This window comes from Coenobita brevimanus, chromosome 22 (assembly GCF_032717465.1).
Source record: "Coenobita brevimanus isolate Jiangsu-jjx chromosome 22, ASM3271746v2, whole genome shotgun sequence".
In the NCBI taxonomy this organism is placed as follows: Eukaryota; Metazoa; Arthropoda; class Malacostraca; order Decapoda; family Coenobitidae; genus Coenobita; species Coenobita brevimanus.
This window is the reverse complement of record NC_136975.1, coordinates 39448007-39469783: the sequence shown is the minus strand read 5'-3', so window position 1 is coordinate 39469783 and position 21777 is coordinate 39448007. Positions and strand designations below refer to the sequence as shown.

The 21777-nt window shown below is 45.1% G+C and overlaps 1 protein-coding gene across 1 annotated transcript in view; it reads right to left on the bottom strand.

The window, feature by feature from the left end:
- The window catches only part of LOC145392473 (uncharacterized), a 196868-nt gene extending 179187 nt beyond the window's left edge, over positions 1 to 17681 (bottom strand). The window contains exon 1 of the mRNA XM_080266869.1: positions 16084 to 17681. Coding sequence (XP_080122995.1) covers positions 16084 to 17681 — 1598 coding nt within the window. The remainder of the gene's footprint in view (positions 1 to 16083) is intronic.
- Positions 17682 to 21777: the final 4096 nt, after the last annotated feature.

The window sequence follows — 21777 nt, the reverse complement described above, 5'->3', positions numbered from 1 at the left end:
CCTCAAGCTATTAGTATGGTCCGGCAAAATTGGAGTAGTGGCAAGAAACTCAACTACATCTTGTAAATTAAATTCTTGGCGCCTCTAGACGATTTTGTTCAGCCTGGGAGAGACGTTTGTGACTGGAGGGGTTAGATATAGACTTGAAAAACCCCATCACAACAAGATATCACCACCAAGCTGAAATCGTCTGGCTTTGTCGTGGTGAAAATACAACTACACGTGTGCCCAGGCTTACTCTTTAAAGATATTCCGGAGTGCTAAAAAAAAAATAATAAAAAAAAAATAAAAAAAAATAAACTAAATCTGAGGAGTAGGGTTTATGAGGTTACATACTTTCCGGATATTTAGTATGCCACTTTTTCCACCCTCCCTGTCCGTCCGTCACTCACTAATTTTTCGGAAAGATGCTGTACGTCCCTAATTTTTCGGAAGGATGCTGCTGTACTCCCGTAGACTTTAGCGACGCCCCGTATAAGGGTTCTGAAGCTCCCGCATGCCCTTAGTGTTTTTGTGTTTGTTAATTATTAATGGTTCTGGATACGAGTTCTGGTGGCTCGGAGGTAACGTGTTCATCTGGTGTTCTGCGTCTACCCTTTCTTTGAAGTTTTGTAAGAGAACAGAAGAACAAAAAGACTGTGACCAAGGAATGATATTGCTGGAGAGAGAGAGAGAGAGAGAGAGAGAGTGAGTGAGTGAGTGAGTATATTCTCGGGTGAATAGATTGTACTGAAGTCTAATTAAGTTGTAAATGTCCCAGTGAGAGAGAAGGACTAATTTGTTGTATAATTAACACACACACACACACACACACACACACACACACACACACACACACACACACACACACACAAAGCACTCTCTCTCTCTCTCTCTCTCTCTCTCTCTCTCTCTCTCTCTCTCTTTCTTATATCACAAATCCGTGTTGCTGCATCTCCCGTATCCACGAAAGCAGACAAACAATAAACAAACAACAAGTACATTAATTTACCGTACCGTGCATTCTCACTACAATTCTTTCACCGTAACTGAGCCTTAATATTCGTCCTTTTGCGACTTATTCCATGGAGCTCTCTGGCAGAATGAGATAACGCTACGGCTCTGCGTCCTTTCCATAGCACTTCTTCGTGACTGCCAACATATTTCAGTGTTAATAGCTCTTCTTCGTGACTAAATAGCACTTCTTCGTGACTACCAACATGTTTTTGTGTACGTTTTTGTCTTTTTTAGTTAATTTTTCGTCACGGTTATGTATTCAAAATGGAGAGATGGCAGTTTTAGGCCAAGTTAAAAGGAAAAGGGTATAAAATTATTTCCTGTCTCGGGATTTAATGCATCGATGGCAGCCAGCAGGAGGTGATCAGTCAGGCCATTTGTTAGTCAATGAGGGAGGCTGCTTTGGAGGGGCTTGGCGGGGCTGCAGTAAGTGCCACGCGTATTGCACACCCCATTGCACAGATTCCACGTGTATTGCACACCCCATTGCACGGATTCCACTTGTATTGCACTGATTCCACGCGTATTGCACACCCCAATGCACGGTTTCCGCGCCTCTTGCACATCCCATTGCACGGATTCCACACGTATTGCACACCCCATTGCACGGATTCCACGCGTATTGCACACCCCATTGCACGGATTCCACGCGTATTGCACACCCCATTGCACGGATTCCACGCGTATTGCACACCCCATTGCACGATTTCACAAACAAGCCTGAGATCAATGCCATTCAGTCCCATAACGCGTCTCTCTCTCTCTCTCTCTCTCTCTCTCTCTCTCTCTCTCTCAGATTTCGCCGGCCGGGTAGTAGAGTAGATTTACGTTTTTGATCGTGTCGTATCGTTTATAAAGGCTCCAACGTGCATGCCTTGGTCAGCTAATGGCGGCTCTCCACGCTGCTCGATCTCTGGCAGTCTCTCTTTTCAGTCCCTTATCCATGAGGTCACACTACATGACCACGTCCCATTTTTTTTTTTTTTCTTCCCCTCTGCCTCTCGCCGCCGTACTCTCGACGTTCACACTTCTCACCTTCCGCACCCATTTGTCATCCTCCATCTTCTCAACATACCTAAACCATCTCAGTCTCCCCTCTTCATCACAACACCAATACACTGCAGTTCCATCCTTCCTCTCAAATCTTCAGTTGTAAACCAAGCCCCCCAGGCCTCTCATTCAAGGACGCACTGCACATCCAGTATAATCACTGTCATTTCTGCATGTGTGAACCTACGAATATCCCGTTCCTTAGTTTATTGCCCAGGTTCATTACCATACAGCATTACACTCCTAACACAGGCCGCATACAAAGATCCCTCGGGTTCATTGTGTGCGGCATGTGTTAGGAGTGTAATGCTGTAGGGGTGTTTATATGCGGCCTGTGTTACGAGTGTAATGCTGTATAGTAGTAAGACCTGGGCAGTAAAGGAGGAGGACTGGATAAAATAGGTTGTTGGTAGTAAAAACAAATCGAAATATTGCCTCATCGCAGTAAAGGAGTGAAAATGACGTCTCTCTACCCCTCTCCTTGGCCCTCTTTCATGGGATTTTCGCCGGGATGGGTAACTGTGTGCCATTGTACTTGCAAATGGCATTATATTGCTTAGGTGAATATGCATGAGAGAGCCGCCGCCGCCCAGATAACAGAAATAGATACCGGCCTAAAGGAGTGAGGGCCCCGACTCTGAGGCAAGTATACCTCGGTGTTTAGATGTGTGGTCAGTGGTGGTCGTAGTTGTGTGGTGGTGGTGATAGGGGTCGTGGTGGTCGTAGTTGTGTGGTGTTGGTGATAGGGGTCGTGGTGGTGGTGGTGGTAGTGGCGGATGTTTGGTGTAGCTGTGTGATCAGTGGTGGTGGTGGTGGTGGTGGTGGTAATGGTAATGAGTGTTTGGTGTGGCTATGTGGTCAGTGGTGGTGATGGTGCTGGTAGTGGTGGTAGTGGCCGTGGTCGTGGTAGTAGTGGTGGTCATTGGTGTTTGGTGGTAAGGGGTGTTTAGTAGTTACTGTGATGGTGGTTGTGCTGGTAGTGCTAACGGTAGGGAGCGTTTTCATGGTTGTTGTGGTGATAATCTGTGGTTGTTGGTGATGGTGGTATGGTGGATGGTATTGTTATGGTAGGGTTGGTGGTAGTAAGTGGTGTGAAGAGACGAAGTAGTAGCAGGCAAAGAGTAATAAGTGGTGGTAGACGGATGGCAGTAAGAGGTGTAAAGAGGCCTCGCTCGTTAGCAAGTAGAGTCAATCAAGTGTTGGGCATCAAGCCAGTCAGCCGTATTGGATCACACCCAGTCCTCCAAGATAAAGGGGTCGTTAGGGTCCTCTCCGTATGGGTCGTACTACTGAATCTTCATCATCATCATCATCATCATCATCATCATCATCATCATCACCGTTGTCTTCATCATCATCATCACCATCCTGCAGCTGACCTCGCACGGGCAGTTACAAATAGAGTTACGGCACCGCTTTGGTTAGGTCTGGCGGTTAACACACACTTCAGACTCCCTGTTGCGTGATTCCCGTGGTGGTGCTTTACTGCCAGTGAATCTCTGACGGAGGGAGTGTATTCAGGGGTTATATTTCTCCTCACTGCTCTAGTCCCACTCTTTTTGCCATCCCACCCTTAACGGATCTTTAATTTTGGCTCTGTTTTTTTTTTTTTTTTTTTTTTTTTTTTTTTTTGAGGGAACATATTCCTTGTTTCTGTCCTTTGCTTCCTTCTTCCTTGCATTAAAAAAAGCAGCGTAGAAATTTTGGATCCACCCCCCCTCAAAAGAGAGAGAGAGAGAGAGGGAATGTCCTGGTAGGGGTGGGATGATTATGATGATGACTGGTTAACGAAATATTCCAATGAAATTCAGTTACTTCAGCAAAGGATGGCTAGCTAACAGAATTTTCTTGTAAAGTTCTGTGTATATATATATTTTTTGGCAAAGACTAAGTGGTTAGGTAAATGTTTCCTTGTAAAATTTATAGTCTTTTTACTCTAACCTGGCCTAAAACAGTTATCTCTCCATCTTGAATGTTAATTTGTAACAAGAGATTAACACTAGAATATGATGCTAGTCATGAGGAAGAGCCGTGAAAAGGGTGTGGATCCACTGCCTTGTCTCTGTCACTGAGGTATGTGAAATAAGCTGCAAAAGGGAGAAAATCTGGGCCAAGTTAAGGTGAAAAAAGTTACAATATTTTTACAGCAAGAAAATGAAGTCCAGGTCTTTCTCACATATCCGCACATCCCTTTTATTTGCCTCACATACCCACACATCCCTTGTACTTGGGGCAGTTTTATGGGTGGAGTAGTGTAGTTACAAGTTTACGGCTTGCTTGAAACTGTGGTCAGGTTTACAGCGTGCCATGAGGATCTCTTCATCAAACAGGGGGCCATTATGCCACACACGCCACATTCTGACCACCACTAACACCACCACCACCACCACCACCACCACCACCACCACCGGCTTTGACCACTACGAGACCACTACCACCACCATTGCCCCTGCTGTCTCACTGTACCCATCTCATTACCCCCACCACCAACACTACCATTACCACCCCCACCACCATCATTATCCCTCCTTCACCACCATTACCACCATGATCTGTACCACCAGCATCACCTCACATTTACACCACCTCAACACCATTTCACCTATTACCACCACCACTAACATCACACTACCACCACTACACCACTGCAGTACCATTACACCTACACTTCTCCTCCGCCACTGCCACCATCATTACACCTCCCCACCACCACCACTATCATTACACCGCCCCACCACCACCACCATTACCATCATACTTCTCTCACTCCACCACACCACCTCCACCGCACCAGTCTACAACCAAGTCTTCTTGTTAAGGATTACTGCCTCTGCTTCTCTCTCTCTCTCTCTCTCTCTCTCTCTCTCTTGTGTGTGTGTTTCAGAACCACACCAGTTAACAGTTTGACCTCCAGGACTTCTGTCAAGAAAATAACTCTCTCTCTCTAGCCAAATATCATCATATCATCCATAGTTAGCGTAATACCATCTCTTAGCCAAATACCATCATACCATCTCTAGTTAGCATAATACCTTCGTGTGAATGAAATTGATGGGAGAAGAGAAGACGCGACCACGAGAGGCAAAATTAACGTGACAACAAGAAGCGTGGTAGATAGACACAGATTGATAGAGAGAGAGAGACAGACAGACAGAGAGTGACAGGGGGGAGAGAGGGGCAGAGAGAGACCTAGACCGAGCCGCCCAGGTCCCGAGACACTAATTGGCTTAATATAAAGAGCCCTAACAGGATCGGCGATATGGAATTACGTAGACGGGTTGGAAAAAGTTGGAGGGCTTGTGTGTCCTGCCCTTCCTTCCCTTGATCTTCAGCCCAGCATCTGCCGCGTAACAGGATCTTGAAGGCTTCTGATTCTCCTCCAGGGTCTTAGAGAGAGAGAGAGATGGAGAGGACGCCTAGGGTTGATATGGGGCTGGCATGGACAATGATTTTTTTTTTTTTAGTGTGTGTGTGTGTGTATTAGGACTGAGAGAGAGAGAGAGAAGAGAGAATGGTCGTTGTGGGATGGGGTTCAGTAGGAGGAAAGGAAAGGTCAGTAGGATAATGATGGGATTGGTGGCAGGGGAGGAAACACGGAAGATGAAGGCAGGAAGAGGGATAGAAAAAAAAGACCAACAAAAAATAAAAAAGAGGGGGGGAAGAGGAAACAGGAAAGAAAGAGGGATCACAGGGAAAAGAATATTTAAGACATGAAGGCACGAAGGAGGGAGTGAAAACAGAAAGAGGAAGACTGGAAAGGAGAGGAAACAGTTAAAGATGAAGACAAGGAAGAGGAAGAGGAAACAGAAAACACGGAGGAGGAAGGAAGAAGAAATGATTTAAGTAAGATCAATGTAGGGAGTGAGAGAGAAATGATGTGAAAATTTTTAATGTGGGAAGCTGAATAGAAATGATCTGGGAAGGATGTAGGCAGAAAAAAAAATATTATGAGAAAAAAAAAAAAGATAAGAGAAGGGAGAGGGAAAATATATGAACAAAAAAGTGAAATTAGAAAATCGAAAAAATATAGGCAGGGGGGAAAAAGGATATTATGGGAAAAATAAAGGAGAAAAAAGGGAGAGGGAAATATATATATGTAAAAGATTGAGGCAAGTTGAGTAAAAAAAAACAAAAAAAACATGAAGGCAGAAGGGAAAGAATATAGAGATAAGTTTCATTCTTTAGGTCAGTGTCATAAAAATTTCTATTATTGCAGTTTCCAGACTTTTTACTGGATGGGGAACGCCTTCACGTGGTGGCACTGATATGACCGGGCGGTGGAGTTGCCTGGTCGTACAAATGCTTCTGCAAATTCCGGCTAGGAGAATGATGGATTGCATAAGAAGGACAGCTTTGGCCTGCACTCCGTTATATGCACGTTGAGATAAGCTTAAAGTTGCAATTACTACTTACAGAGAATAAATTATTAGGTAGCGACAAGAATAAATTTTACGGGTGAATGCAAGAAGGGAGTGTTGAAAAATTCCGGTTTTGTTGTTGATCCGTGAAACACCCGAGAGAGAGAGAGAGAGAAAGAGAGATGAGAGCGACGAATATAGTTAGCAGGAGAGGAAATAGGTAAGATAAAAAGAGGGAAGAAGAGAAGGAAACTGAGGAAATTAAACGTAGGAGGGAAAAAGAGGAGAAAAACGGGGAGAGGAAGACTATTAAATAAAAAGAATTAGAAAAGGGAATCAGAGGCAAAAGAATAATGTAACGAAGAGAAGGAAAAATGCGAAATTAAGCGAGAGGGAGAGAGAGAGAAAATTTATGAAGGGAGAAAATGAGGGAACTGATGGGATATTTGATGAGAGAGAGGGGAGGGTAAAATAGATATAAACAGTAGGGTGAGAGAGGGAGAGAGAGAGAGAGAGAGAGAGAAAAAAAAAATAAATGAAGGAAGGGAAAGAGGAAACTGCTATATTTGATATGAGAGAGAAGAGTGAAAAATATACAAATATTAGAGAGAGAGAGACAGACAGACAGACAGACAGAGAGAGCCATGATAGGTAAGGTGTCATAGGAAAGAGGAGAGAGAAAGAGAGGAGACAGGAGGAAGAGAGGGAACAGGAGGAGACTGACAGGAGGCCGAGGGAGAGAAAGAGAAAAATTGGGAGAATGAGGACACGGGGGAGGGGGAGGAGGGGAGAAGACAAAGAAGGAAAGGAGAAGGAAGGGAAGGGAAAGGAGGGGACGGAGAGAGAGGGAGGAAGGAGAAAAGGAGAGAAAAGGCGATAAGAACAGATAAGGAGAGAAGGAGGAAAGGAGAGAAAATATAACAGGGAAAAAGCAGGAGATAAAAGAGGAAGGAAGAAGGGTGATAAAAGATAGGGGAAAGTATGTGATGGGTAGAGAAGAGGAAAGGAGGAGAAGAGGAGGAAAATGGCGATGATATGGAGGAAGGAGGAAAAGAAAAACGAAGGAGGGAGGGAGAAAATAAAGGACGGAGGAAGGAGAAGGAAGAAAGGAAGGGGGAAAGCAGAAAACAGTGAAGGAAATAAGAAGGGAGAAGGAAAAGAGTGGGAGGGGTGCAGTGAGGATGGGGATGAAAGGATAACGATAAGGAGGGTGGCAGGAGGGAAGAGGAGGGAGGTAAGGAGCATTTGACCGAAAGTTTGAGAGAAAGGGATAGAAAGGGCAGGGAATAGACGGCTAGATAGATAGATAGATAGATAGATAGATAGATAGACAGAAAGACAAGCAGATAGATAATGAGAGAATTCCGGCAGAGGGTTGTGTAGAAGGGTCAGGATATTAAGTGATAAAGATAGATAGATAGATAGACAGACAAATAGTGAGTACATTCGAGCAGAAGTTTGGATAGAAAAGTCATGATATAGAGAGATATATAGATAGACAGATGTGAGAGAGAGAGAGAGAGAGAGAGAGAGAGAGGCAAGAGGTAAGGGGAAGACGGGTTAACAAGGGACACTTGAGAGGAACAGAGAGAGAGAGAGAGAGAGAGCACCCCTTGACAGAGGCCAGAAGGGGTCGAGGGAGAGAAAACATGAAAAGGCAAGAGAGAGAGGAAAAAAAAAAGGATTTTGGAAGAGGGAATGAAAATATGGTAAAGCAAGAGAAGTGAAGAGAGAGAGAGAGAGAGAGAGAGAGAGAGAGAGAGAGAGAGAGAGAGAGAGGCGGAAGAAGAAGGAATAGGAGGAGGAAAAAGGGAAAGTGGAAGGAAAAAATGAAAAGGCAAAAACCAAGGAGAAGTAGAGGAGTGGGAGATAACAGGAAAGGTAAGGATACGTATTATGTGGAAAGAGAGAGAGAGAGAGAGAGAGAGAGAAAGTATTATAATCCAGTTGAAGGCATTAATAAGAATCCGATCTAGTAATCCTAATCCCTAATCCTGTTGCTGTCGGATTATTCAGCTGAGAGGGGGATTTTAAAACTGAAGGGGTTAGAGACAAGTTATTAAAGCGTAAGGATTAATTTTCTAACTGGAAGAGTTTTACAAATATTCTTAATTAATTCTTAGTACCTGAGTTGAGTGCTTTAGGTGAGTAATATCGTCTGTAAAAGCGCTGTGTATTGCATGAAAATAATAATAATAATAATAATAGTAGTAGTAGTAGTAGTAGTAGTAATAATAATAATAATAATAATAATAAAATGGAATCTTTGTGAAGAGGGTAAGCTTGTGAATAGAAAACTAGGTCTCAGAGGAGAGGTATGAAAACACGGCTTATTGTGCGGGAGGGAGAAAGGGAGGGAGGGAGGGAAATAAGGAGATTAGGGAGAGAAGGAGGGAGATCAAGGTGGAGGGATGAAACAGGAGACAGGACTGTAAAGGATGAAGGAAGGAAGGAAGGATTGAATAGAAAGCATGGAGAGAGTATTGGATGGAAAGAAGGAAGATGGAAGAAGGATGGCCTGGAGAAGACTGAGGAGAGAGGAAGAAAGCTGAAGGATGTGAGGAAGGAGGAAAGAAGGATGTGAGGAAGGAAGAAAGAAGGATGGGAAGAAAATAGAGAGAAAGAAGGATGGGAAGAAAATAGAGAGAATGATGTATGGAAAGAAAGAATGAAGGAAGGAGGGGGGGGGAATAAAACGGGGGAAGGGATTGTGAAGAATGAGGGAAAGGACTGAAGATAGTAAGAAAAATAATATGTAAGAAAAGAAAGGAGAGTACAAGTTTATGAAAGGAGGAGAAAGGATTGTGATGAAAGAAATGAAGGCGGAGGGGAAAGGAAGAAAGTGGGAGGAAGATGAAACAGGAAGGTAGGCAGGAAGTGTTTAAAGAGAAGTGCAAGCAAAGCGAAGGAGGGAGAAGGAAGCCAGGAAGGAGGGATGAAGGACAGGAAGGAAAACAGGGAATAAAGGACTGCAAGAAGGAGAGACTTGGGTAGAGAGGGTAAGATAACGAGAAAGAGAGAGAGAGAGAGAGAATGATAAACGAAGATAGCTGAGGGACATTAAGAATAATAGGGTGGAGAGATTGGAAGTAAATGAAATAGCAGATGAGAAAAAGGAAATATAAAAAAAGATAAAAATGTATTAAGGAGAAAGGGAAAATAAATGAACTAAGATTAACCCCTTCTGTTACTAATTCATTCTTCCACGGGACGATTTTGCTCAGTTTTTGGAGGGCTTTTTCGACCTGGAGGGGTTAGATGCAGCTCTCCTCTCCTCTCCTCCCCTCTCCTCTTCTTTCCAGTCCTCTCCTCTCCTCCCTTCTTCTCTCCAGTCCTCTCCTCTTCTCTCCCCTCTTCATCCCCACTCTCCTCAGCTGAATAAAATCGTCTGGAGGTAGTAAGATTATAGTAAAGTGGTCAGAGGGGAAGGGAAATGATGTGAGCGAAGTGTAAAGAGGGGGAAATGAAATGGAAACAGCGGAAAGACTTTGGGAAATAATGATGAAATTAAGCGGAATGGAGGTAGGGAGAGAGAAGCATTAGGAGAGAATGAGGGTGAGGAGATGAAACCATAAGGGGAGAGAGAGAGAGAGAGAAACTTGAAAATAGTAGTGATTAGGAAAAATGAAGAGGGAGAGAAGGGGAAAGTTAAAAAGAGAAGGGATGAGAGAGAGAGAGAGCATGGACGTCTCTTATCCGATTATCAAAAGGATCTTGGACCTCACCTGAAGGCTCTTATGCAGATCAGGTTTTTTTTGTTCACCTTCCTTCCTCGTCTCGCGTCTGCCTTCGTCCTCTTGTATCTCTTTTTATCCTTTTTTTTTTTTTTTTGTTATTTCTGTTTTCTTCTCTCGTCGTACCTTCTCTTCTCACCTCTCCTCTCCTCTCCTCTCCTCGCCTTTTACATTTTCACATACTGTTCTTCTCTTCTTGCGTCCAATATCCCCGTCTTCCCTTCACCACCCTTTTCTTATTCTTTCCTCTCCTATCGCATCGTCTCACTTCTCTCTTCTACATCATCGTTCTTGTCTCTCACCCCCTCTTCATTCCTTCCTTCTCTCTCTCTCTCTCTCTCTCTCTCTCTCTCTCTCTCTTCTCTTTTGTTCTATACTCCTTTCGCCTTCATTATGTTTTTAGTTACCTTTGACTTCCTATTTCTTTCCATAATACTCCTCTCTTGTCTTCTTTTTTTTTATGTTTTTCTTGAATTTCCCTGATTTTTCCAATTAGTACTCCCCTATCTACCCTTTATCCCCTTTCTTCTTCTGTTATCTTTTATCTCTCATCTACTCTTCTTTTTTTCCTCCCTCTCTCTCTTTCCTCTTTGAGTTTCCCCTCTCTGCCCCCTCTGTGTTTTTTTTTTTTCCCCTTTCTCTCTCTCTCTCTCTCTCTCTCTCTCTCTCTCTCTCTCTCTCTCTCTCTCTCTCTTTCTCTCTCTCTCTCTCTCTCACGTCGTTAGGATCTTTCTCTTTCTCTTGCCAAATCCCCCCCCCCTTCTCCCATCTTTCCCCACTGTCACAGTCTTTACCGTTTTCTTATTTTCCTTCTTTTTTCTTGTTTCCCCTCTCCCTCTCTTTAGCAGGCTCTTTATCTCTCTTTTGCCAAATCCTTCTTCCTCCTCTTTCCTAATTTCTGTGATCCTCTCTCTCTCTCTCTCTCTCTCTCTCTCTCTCTCAGCAAAACTCCCTCCCTCTTCCTTCTTCCCTTTCCTCACTGCACCTTTCCTTCCGTCCTGTCACTCCCCTCTCTTTCCCTCCCTCCCTCCCTCCCTTCTCCTTCTCTCCCTTCCTCCCCCCCCCTTCCTGAGATCAAAGGGTTAGCGATATCACAACCCGAGGGGGAGAAGAGGAGAGAGAAAAGAGCGATGAAAAGGCCATGTGCTCTCTTTTTCTCTCTTTTACGCCATGTGCTCTCTTTCTGTTTTACGCCATGTGCTCTTTTTCTTTTTTTACGCCATGTGCTCTCTTTCTCTTTTACGCCATGTGCTCTTTTTCTCTGTTACGCCATGTGCTCTCTTTCTCTTTTACGCCATTTGCTCTTTTTCTCTCTTTTACGTCATGTGCTCTTTTTTCTCTTTTACGTCATGTGCTCTTTTTCTCTCTTACGCCATGTGCTCTTTTTCTCTCATTTACGCCATGTGCTCTTTTTCTTTTACGCCATGTGCTCTTTTTCTCTCTTTTACGTCATGTGCTCTTTTTTCTCTTTTACGTCATGTGCTCTTTTTCTCTTTTACGCCATGTGCTCTTTTTCTCTTTTACGCCATGTGCTCTTTTTCTCTCATTTACGCCATGTGCTCTTTTTCTTTTACGCCATGTGCTCTTTTTCTATTTTACTTCATATACTCTTTTTCTCTTTACGCTATGTGCTCTTTTTCTCTTTTACGTCAGGTGCTCTTTTTTCACCTTTACGCCATGTGCTCTTTTTCTCTTTTACGGCATGTGCTCTTTTTCTCGTACACCATGCGCTCTTTTTCTCTTTTACGCCATGTGCTCCTTTTTACGCCATTGCTCTTTTTCTCTTTTACGCCATGTGCTCTTTTTCTCTTTTACGTCATTTGCTCTTCTCTTTTACGCCATGTGCTTATTTTTCTGTTTTATGCCATGTTCTCTTTTTCTCTTTTACGTCATGTGCTCTTTTTAGCCATGTGCTCTTTTTTTTTTTTTACTTTTACGCCATGTGCTCTTTTTCTCTCATTTACGCCATGTACTCTTTTTCTCTTACGCCATGTGCTCTCTTTTTCACATTTACGCCGTCTGCTCTTCCTCTTTTACGTCATGTGCTCTTTTTTCACCTTTACGTCATGTGCTCTTTTTCTCTTTTACGCCAAGTGCTCTTTTTTTCTCCTACACCATGTGCTCTCTTTCTCTTGACGTCATGTGCTTTTTTTCTATTTTACATCATGTGCTCTTTTTCTCTTTACGCCATGTGCTTTTTTTCTATTTTATGCCATGTGCTCTTTTTCTCTCTTTTTCTCTTGTATTTACCTTTCATCTTCTTTGTTTTTCATATTACCTTCATCCATTTTTTTTTCTTTATTTTTCTTCCCTCGTTTGCCTTGTGTTGTGGATTTTTTATTTTTTTTATCCTAATATTTTTCTCTTGCTAACCCCTCATGTGGTTTATATCTATTCTCTCTCTCTCTCTCTCTCTCTCTCTATCTATCTATCTATCTATCTATCTATCTTTCTCTCTCTCTCCTACTTTTATCTAATCTGTGGCTGGTGTAAAATTTCCCTCATTTCCATTTCTTATCGTTCATCTTAAGGTATGGTCGTTGCCTTTTTTTATTTCCACATGTTTTAGTAATTTTCTTTTTCTTTGATAATTTTTCTGTTTGCTTTTTTCCTGTTTTTCACGTGTTTTCGTCTTTTCCCGTTTTCTTATACTCATCTTTAATCGGGTTAAGTGCTGTTCATTTTTTTCCTGTTTCACCTCCTCTCGTACGCCCAGTTAGGAGAAATCCAGAGGTCTTGAGTGATATAAAAAGGAGGTTTATTTGGAGAAGATTATCACCTGTCTAACCCTATCCATGTCAGCCCCTCAACTCGTCCACTGAGCGAGGGCAGAGCGAGGGGAGCCTGCTGCTTGTGTTTGCAATTTATGAAGTCAGCTTATACATGCATTATTGGTCACGTACACGGGTTTAAGACATCATGAATATATGGTCTTATGTATAGGGTTGCAAAGTATGGTTACAGTAACGTAGTATGGTTACGTCCCTAATATTTCATCTTTTCGTTATTCTTTTATTTCTTTTTCACAGGCCTTTTTTTTTTTGCTGTTAATCTTCCGCCCTTATATGCCGTCTATTTATGTATTTAATTATTTACGTATTTATTTTGTCAGTATGTTCTTGTTCTCATATGTCTCTTGTCTTTGGTCTGGTTTATTGCTGTTTACTTTCTCTTCTCATTTATCTTTTCCTTCTCTGTATTTTCGTTCACTTAGTAGCTTTTTCTCTCTTTCTTATCATGCATTTGTTTCTGGAGAGAGAGAGAGAGAGAGAGAGGTTTTGCATGCGTAAGACACATATCCCTTCCCTGTGATGTAGAGGGTAATTCCATTCAACCACCACTTCACCTGCCATTACTCTCATTTCTCTGGCCGCCTTGAAGGTTTGCATGTATAGCAGCATTTACGTGTTGAAGGAGCTTGAACCCGGATGAAAATTTACGAACTATAGGCGATTTTGGTCTTTTTCAGGAAGTTACGTGAGGTACGACTGTTAGTTAGATTAGGTTAGATCAGGTTAGTTTGTTAGGGGAAGGCTAGGTTAGGATTGGTAAGGTGGGGCGATGTTAGGTTGACCTGTTTTGCATAGGTTTGATTGTCAGGGTTAGGGTAGTTTGTTAGGGTTAGGTTAGGGTTTGGCTACCGGTAAACAAAGCGACCTCGATCGTCCTGGGGAGAATAAAAAGGTTGGGTTTAGTTGGGTTTTGTTAGGGTTACGGGCAGAGAAAGGCAGCACGATCATCCTGGGATGCGATATAACTCAGAGCGAGGTGCAGACATGGCTTACAGTACGGAGACATACAGCCCAGACGGGGATACTTTACATTTTTACTCTCTTTTTAATTTTTTTCTGCTTCCATGCTACATTTTGCGTCTCCCTCTTCAGCTGTAAGATGTATTGGTTATTATTCATGTTTTTTTTGGACGATTTGATTTATGCATTTTATATTCTGCATTTCTCTCTTAACTCCTGTACGTGGATGTGTTATATTTTACTTTTGCTGCCTCCGGACGATTGTGTTTAATTTACGAGATATGTTTGGTGCGGGAGGGGTAGATGTAGTCTTTATTAATTCTTTTACTACGAGAAGTCTTTCGAGAAGTAAAGTGTCTGCAGGTAAAGGTTTAAACTTGAGTAAGACGTCACCCTAGAGAAAGGATTACCGCTTTTGCAACTCAGTTCCTGGTTTTCATTTAACCGTTAACATTACTAGAATTTTGGTGTGTTCGTCTTTTCATCTTTGCAGATAGTCATTGAAAAACTGTGCCACGTTTGCTTTAACCTGACACAGATCCTTAAACTCTTTCAGTGACGGCTTACCTTACCATCAAGTGTAGCCTAATCAGATTGGAGGGGCGACTTGACCACTCATTTTATATACATTAATGTGGCCCGGATTTTCGTTCTTTTGCAGCTTATATATCGTAGCTCAGTGGCAAGAAAAGGTGACACTTCTTCGTGACTAGCATCATATTCTCCAGCATTCAAGATAGAGAGAAGACAAATTTAGGCCAACTAGGAGTAAAAAGAATATGCTACTGAAGGAGGCATATTCCTGCATCATAATTTTTTCATACAACCCAAAGTTTGTTATTCTATCAACGTAGGAATTGAATTGTTAAGAGTTTCCCAGTTCCCTCATATGAAAACAGAGCGTAATTATGAATCGGTAAAAATTCTAGTTTAACACCTGATGCACTGACGGTCAAGGTGGAGTGAAGGAAGCCCCGAAGTTTAATTACATTGCAGTATATAAGCTTAAATTTTTGGGCTCACTATTAATATACATTTTCTTTTTTGGGCTTATTCATTTACTCAAGAATAGCAGAGAGAGAGAGAGAGAGAGAGAGAGAGAGATTATATTATTTGATCCTCTTTTGGATATTGGCCTTCTTTGTACTGGGCTAAAGTATGCATGTTCAGTTACCTCTAGCATCATATCCCCCCCATTTCCCTGTCCCTTTCCCTCTTGTCTCCTGTTGCTCCTCCACATTTCCCTCTCCCTTCCCCTCTTGTCTCCTGTTGCTCCTCCATATTTCCCTCTCCCTTCCCCTCTTGTCTCCTGTTGCTCCTCCACATTTCCCTCTCCCTTCCCCTCTTGTCTCCTGTTGCTCCTCCACATTTCCCTCTCCCTTCCCCTCTTGTCTCCTGTTGCTCCTCCATATTTCCCTCTCCCTTCCCCTCTTGTCTCCTGTTGCTCCTCCACATTTCCCTCTCCCTTCCCCTCTCGTCTCCTGTTGCTCCTCCATATTTCCCTCTCCCTTCCCCTCTTGTCTCCTGTTGCTCCTCCACATTTCCCTCTCCCTTCCCCTCTTGTCTCCTGTTGCTCCTCCATATTTCCCTCTCCCTTCCCCTCTTGTCTCCTGTTGCTCCTCCACATTTCCCTCTCCCTTCCCTCTTGTCTCCTGTTGCTCCTCCATATTTCCCTCTCCCTTCCCCTCTTGTCTCCTGTTGCTCCTCCATACTTCCCTCTCCCTTCCGCACTTGTCTCCTGTTGCTCCTCCATATTTCCCTCTCCCTTCCGTTCTTGTCCCCTGTTGCTTCACACTTTACGAGTCCTTACTGTATAAAATGCACGCAGAGTAGGGTATACATGCTCTAATAAGCGTTCTCATGCCCAAACATAAACATCTTCATGCCGTTTCACACAGCAGTTCCCACCTATTTCAACTCGTTATGAAGATTGTATATCGTTGTAACAGTGAACTGGAGAGACTGAACCACAAATGTTAAGTAGATGGTAGTAAGAAAATGTTGAAGTTAAAGACGTTGAAGTTAGTGGAAGATGGATGGGATGAGCAAGTCCAGAGCTATGCAAGGGGCTACTGGCGACACTAAGATGCACAAGAATACCTTACATACACCCGGGGTTAGTTAAGTGGGACCTGAGGTGCTGGGGTGGAGGTGAGGGTACAACGAAGGAAGCATTGGGCCTAGAGTACCCACCTGGAGGCATCCGAAGCGACGCTGTTGTTGGAGCGGGTGCGTCGCGCCCTAAAGGAGTCGCCACGGTTGATGATGCGGGAGCCAGTAATGGAGAAGTGCCGCAAGCGGTAATAGTCATCCTCCCGCTCTTCGCCAGAGGCCGGGAGGGAGGTGAGGCGAGGTCTTTCAGCAGGTAGCGCCAGCAGTGTGGGTCGTGCCAGGGACCGTATGGACCTCGACCGTGCGTGGTGGGGTGACCCGTACTTCATGTCAAACTCACGCAGCTCGGCTGGAGTCAGGTCCTCGGGGGTGATGGCTGGGAAGCCCGAGTGGAGGAGGGGCGGCGTGCCCACCTCTATGCTGCCCCGGGGCCCCCCACCCCACCCCTCATAGTCTGCCTCAAACATGTCCACCCTCAGGTCAGGCGTGGAGAGAGGGGCGGGAGATGCCTGGCCAGATCTGTGACCCGGCGAAACCTCACGCCGCGTCATTGCATCGCCAGACCCGGAATCCGGTGAACTGAGAGAGGCTGGCGAGAACCCGAGAAGCGGCAGTGTCCTTGCGGTGACAGGCAGCGTGGCGGGGCTTGATGGAGACAGTTCCGGGAGGGTGACGGGTCCAGGAAGCCCCGCCATGGAGGGTGCGGGGCTGACAAATGCACAAAGGCCACTGGGCTCCGGGGTGAGGGCAGGCGAGGCGGTGCGGGTGGGCAGCGTGAGGGCACTCAGGCCGCTGAGCTCTGGGTAGTCCCTGGGGCTGGCAGGATGTGTGCTGTCCTCATCAGTTGAATCCAGCAGCGGCACAGTGTCACCGGGACTCATTGCTGAGTCCAGAGACGACTCAGGGGCACTCAGTAGGGGTATAGTGTCTGGAGGGGTCACGTCCCCTACTACAGACATGCCTACCAGAACAGGGGACAGCACAGTTGGTGGTGTGGTGCGGGGGGAGCCCCCACCACTGCGGGGCAACAGGGTGGTGGGAGAGGCGTGGGTCGCTGAATGATGTGACCACACCGGAGAGACGAGGGGCGATGCCTGAGGGCGGGGTGGAGGGGAGTACTCTACCTCCATGACGGGACTTTGCCCAGGGTCTGCTTTCACCGGCATTAGCTCAGTGTCACTAGAGAGGTCCATGAGGTTGACACTCTCGGCGCTGTCCTGGCTGGCGGGCTGGGGGGGCACACGGGGCGCCACACGAGGGTCTGGCGGCGGGGGCAGCGGTGGCACGTCACAAGCCAGTTTTTTCTGCTTCTGTGCCACACCCGTCTCGCTGCCCCGCCGCCCCCTGCCGTCCTTGCCCCCTGACATGCCAGACCCCGGCCGTGAATCTGTCTCATGAGTGGATCTCTTACCCAGGGGTGACCTGTGCCCCGGGATGGGTGAGGTCCGTGGCGACCGCAGACGTTGGCGGCATCCCAGCACTACCGAGGAGTCCGGCTCCCCCAGGCCCCCCGCCCCGCACACCTTGGTCTGCCGCACAGGTGTTCGTGACCGCCGCGACTTCCTGGTGCGAGGAGAGAGCTGGGGGAGGGCGGGGGCGGCGCTGGGGTGGGCGGGCAGGGTGGCCTCGCCAGCGGTGGCCCCAGGGGCGTGGTCGCGCTCCTGTTCCAGCGTCATCATCCCTGCAACAACACGAAACACACACTACGTTACGGAAGGTTACTGTTATCCATGAGGGTTAGTGTAGGTCAAGGTGATTAGTATATTGGACTTAGGACAAGGTTGGTTAGATTTTTCTGTTAGTATTAGACAAAGGGTCATATAGAAGTAGAAACAAACCGATTGTTTTTGTAACCGGTAGGGAGAAATGTGCTTTGTTCATAAATAACATTAAGTTTGTATATAAGCTGGAAGAGTGTAATGCACCTCTCTCTCTCTCTCTCAACTCCGTCAACAGAAGCGTCAAACATAGCATGATAGATTTCCTCCCATCAGTAATATATCCGTACAATGTAAACTGCCTCTTTTCATTTTCCCGTCCCCCTCCCTCTGTCCCCCTCCAGTAACGAACAAAGAGAGAGAGAGCAACTGCCAGGCGATGTTAAAGGGATGTGAGAAAGAATTCTCTCTCTCTCTCTCTCTCTCTCTCTCTCTCTCTCTTTCTCTTTCTCGGAACTGAGCTGCTTTTATAACCCTAAAACTAAGTCGCTGCTTGAAATTCGATGAGCCATTTTCACGAGTTAGGATTGAGTCTCCTTGGTTACTACACTGACTCTTACTTGGCCCAGATTCTCGTCCCTTTGCAGCTTATTTCACGTATCTCAGTGACAGAGGAAGAGAGTACCACGGCTCTGTATCCATTCCACAGCACTTCTTCTTGACTAGCATCATATTCTAGTGCTAATCAGTCTCTACACGTCAGCATTCAAGGTGGAGAGATGGCAATTTTAGGCCAAGTTAGAGTGAAGAAGGTATAGTTAAATCGATCCTTCAGTACTGCAGTCCTATTTACCGCTTGCTTAGAAGTGAAGTGAAAGGGTTAGTGATTCTCGCCAAGTTAAACAAACGCACTATAGTTAACATCATACTCAATTGTCTGACAGCAGAAAATACCCCTCATCAACAGTAGCAGCATAAAGGGAACGGGGTAAACAGGCAGGGATCTTGGTGAGGTTAGAATAAATACGGTAAGTCTGAACATCACACTCAATTACCCACTAACAGAAAATAGGTCTACTCCCCGTAACATCAGTAACAAACATAACAGTGACGGGACAACAGGCAGGGGACAAGAGTAACAGGATAACGGTAAACGGGCAACAGGCAGGTGGGTGAGTGTCTAGAGGTGGAAGGAGGAGGAACGGATCAGCGCAGACAAACACACGGAGACCTGACTGACTTTGATATGTGACCTAAGTTTGCGAGGAGAGGTTTGGCCTTGTGACCTGGGGAGCAGCGTAACTCTTTGCCCTGATGTTATTCCTTTTATACTGTTTCAGACGGTTTTATTCAGCTGAGGAGAGAGGCTTGGACCTGGAGGGGTTAATTACAGCCTTCAGTAGCCTCTAAAATACAAGAGATCGTTCCAGAGCTGAATAAAATCGTCTGGAGGTAGCAAGCGTGACCCACATTTTTACATCTCAGTGTTAAGGATATTACCCACTTTACTACAAAAGGAGTTTCACACACACACACACACACACACACACACACACACACACAAAGTTGAAAAAAATCGTCTGGCTGTAACAAGAATAAATGAAAAGTATGTCTCTCTCTCTCTCTCTCTCTCACACACACACACACACACACACACACACACACACACACACACACACACACACACACACACACACACACACACACACACAAACTCTATCAGGTCTAGGATGCCCTTTTTATTTATTTCCCTTGAATGTATCAATATAGTAATTTCTAGCGATTGGGAATGAGATCCTGATTTCACCTGTCTTTTACCTCTTCCATCAGGTGAGTGTCCTACCGAAGAAGACGGCACATATAAACTTCATGAAACTGTGAGTAAATGTGCTTCTTATTCTGTGGCGTGGAGGCATCTTAGCACACTTTCTTGAGCGACTTATTTTGCGTATTACACCTTTTTGTTTTCTGGGCTACGTAATTAATGTCTTTTTAATTCAGGTGCTGACAAATTCTTTCAGTAACGTGCAAGAGGATATTTAGGTGTAATGTGCAGAATAAATCGCTGAGGAAGATAAGTTACGAGAGTGCCTTTATCTGAATACATGGATTTGGTGTTGGACAGAATATAATACCGAAGTGAAGTGTAATATTCTCTCTGTCTCTCTCTCTCTCTCTCTAATCAGATTTCGGCAGTCTATAGGATACACGCTTATTATAGGGGGGGGGGCGTGAAAATGACACACTCCTTATCTACCCTTATCACCACTTAATAAATTCTCCCTCCCTCCCTACCTCTTTCCATATTCTCCCTCCCGTTCTCTCCCTCCCTACCTCTTTCCATATTCTCTCTCCCGTTCTCTCCCTCCCTCCTTCCCTACTTATTCCTTATTCTCCCTCCAGTCTCTCCTTCCCTCCCTACCTCTTTCCTTATTCTCCCTCCAGTCTCTCCCTTCCTCCCTACCTCTTCCTTATTCTCCCTGCCTCCCTCTCGCCCTCTTTCTCAATTTTTCTCCCTCCCTCCTTCAGTATGAGCCCCTTCGGTACGGTGACATTGATTATATTTCTTCCTCCCTGCTATCCTAAGGCAAGAATTTTTATAACTTTACTCCATTTACTCTAACGTGGCCTGAAATTGTCATCCCTCCTTCGTGTGTGCTGAGTTGTGGCAATAGATTAACGCTAGAGTATGATGCCAGTCACGAAGAAGTGCTATCGGAGGGATGCAGAGTCGTAGCAGTGTCTATTTTCCGCCACTCATCCTCTACCGGAAGTTTTTTTTTTTTTTTTTTTTTTTTTTTTTTTAATGTGTCCGACTCTGGGCAAAGGCTTCGGGGCCTATATCTTGGGGGCAGTAGCCTATCCCAAGGCCCAGAGTTAGTTGCAAAAGGACGAAAATCTGAGCCGGCTTAAGGTGAAAAGGGAATAGGAATCCAGGTAGGTCATCTGTCTTTGTTAATTGTGTTCTTTTCACCGCCAGACGATTTTATGAAACCTTTAGAAGATTTTTTTTTCCTGGAGGGGTTAGGGGTTAAGTAGTTTCATTAAACTTCGTACGTTTCTATATTCTATTCATTCCTCTGCCAGACGATTTTATTCAGCTTTATTTTTCCCGTTGGCGGGGTTAGATATAGCCTTCATTAACCCCTAGGCCTCGGCAGGTTTCCCAGAGGTGAGAAAAAAATCGTCTTTCGCTAGCCAGAGTAAAGTGGAAAATTCGTCCGTTGAGGCTGTAGTCTCTTGATTCCACTAACTTATTTAACAGTTTATTCTCGCCGTCTCAGGGCGATTTTACTTTGCTGAGGAGGGATTTTCGGTCTGGAGGGATTGAAATATAACCCTAATCCTCCTGTCAGCACAAAAAGCCCTCCGGTGTTGACTAAAATCGTCTGGAAGCAACAAGACGTAGGATGTGTTGGTGTTGGTGAGGCGTTTGAGTGACTCTGTGGGCGTTTTGGTGTAGATGGGTGTCCGGTAAGAGTGACGTGAAGGGAGGGACCAGCTACGAATCAATACGGGATGGGAGGAGGAAGGGAAGGACGATGGAAAGAGAGGGAGAGATTGGAAAGTGGGGGAGGAGAAAGGGGGGAAGTTGTAGGGAAAGCGAGGAATGAACAGGGAAGGAAGATGGAGAGAGGAAGAGGGAGTGGGACGGATGGAGAGGGGAGGGGAATGGGCAGGAGGAGGAAATGAGAATAGTGGAGGAAGGGAGATAAGAATTAGAGGAGTAAGGATGGAATGAGGAGGAGGAAGAGGAAGAAGAAGAAGAAGAAGAGGAGGAGGAGGAGGAGGAAGGGGTTCATGGAAAGTGTAGGAGCACGACAAGAGGGAAAAGGGGAAGAAGGGAGAACTGAGGAAGTAGGGGAGTGGGAGAAGAGAAAGAAGAAGAATGAAGGGAGAGAAAGATGAGGAAAGGGAGAAGGAGAAGAGAAGGGGAAGAGGGAAGGCAGGGTAGGAGAGAAGAGGAAGAAGGAGAAATGGAAAGGAAATGGGGAATGAGGAAAGGATAAGGGGACAGGAGGGAGAGGGAAAGGGAGGGGAGGAGGAGAAAGAGGAGGAGGAGACCAGGGAGTTGAAAAGCAAAAGGTCCCAGGAGGAAGAGAAGGAGATGAGGGAG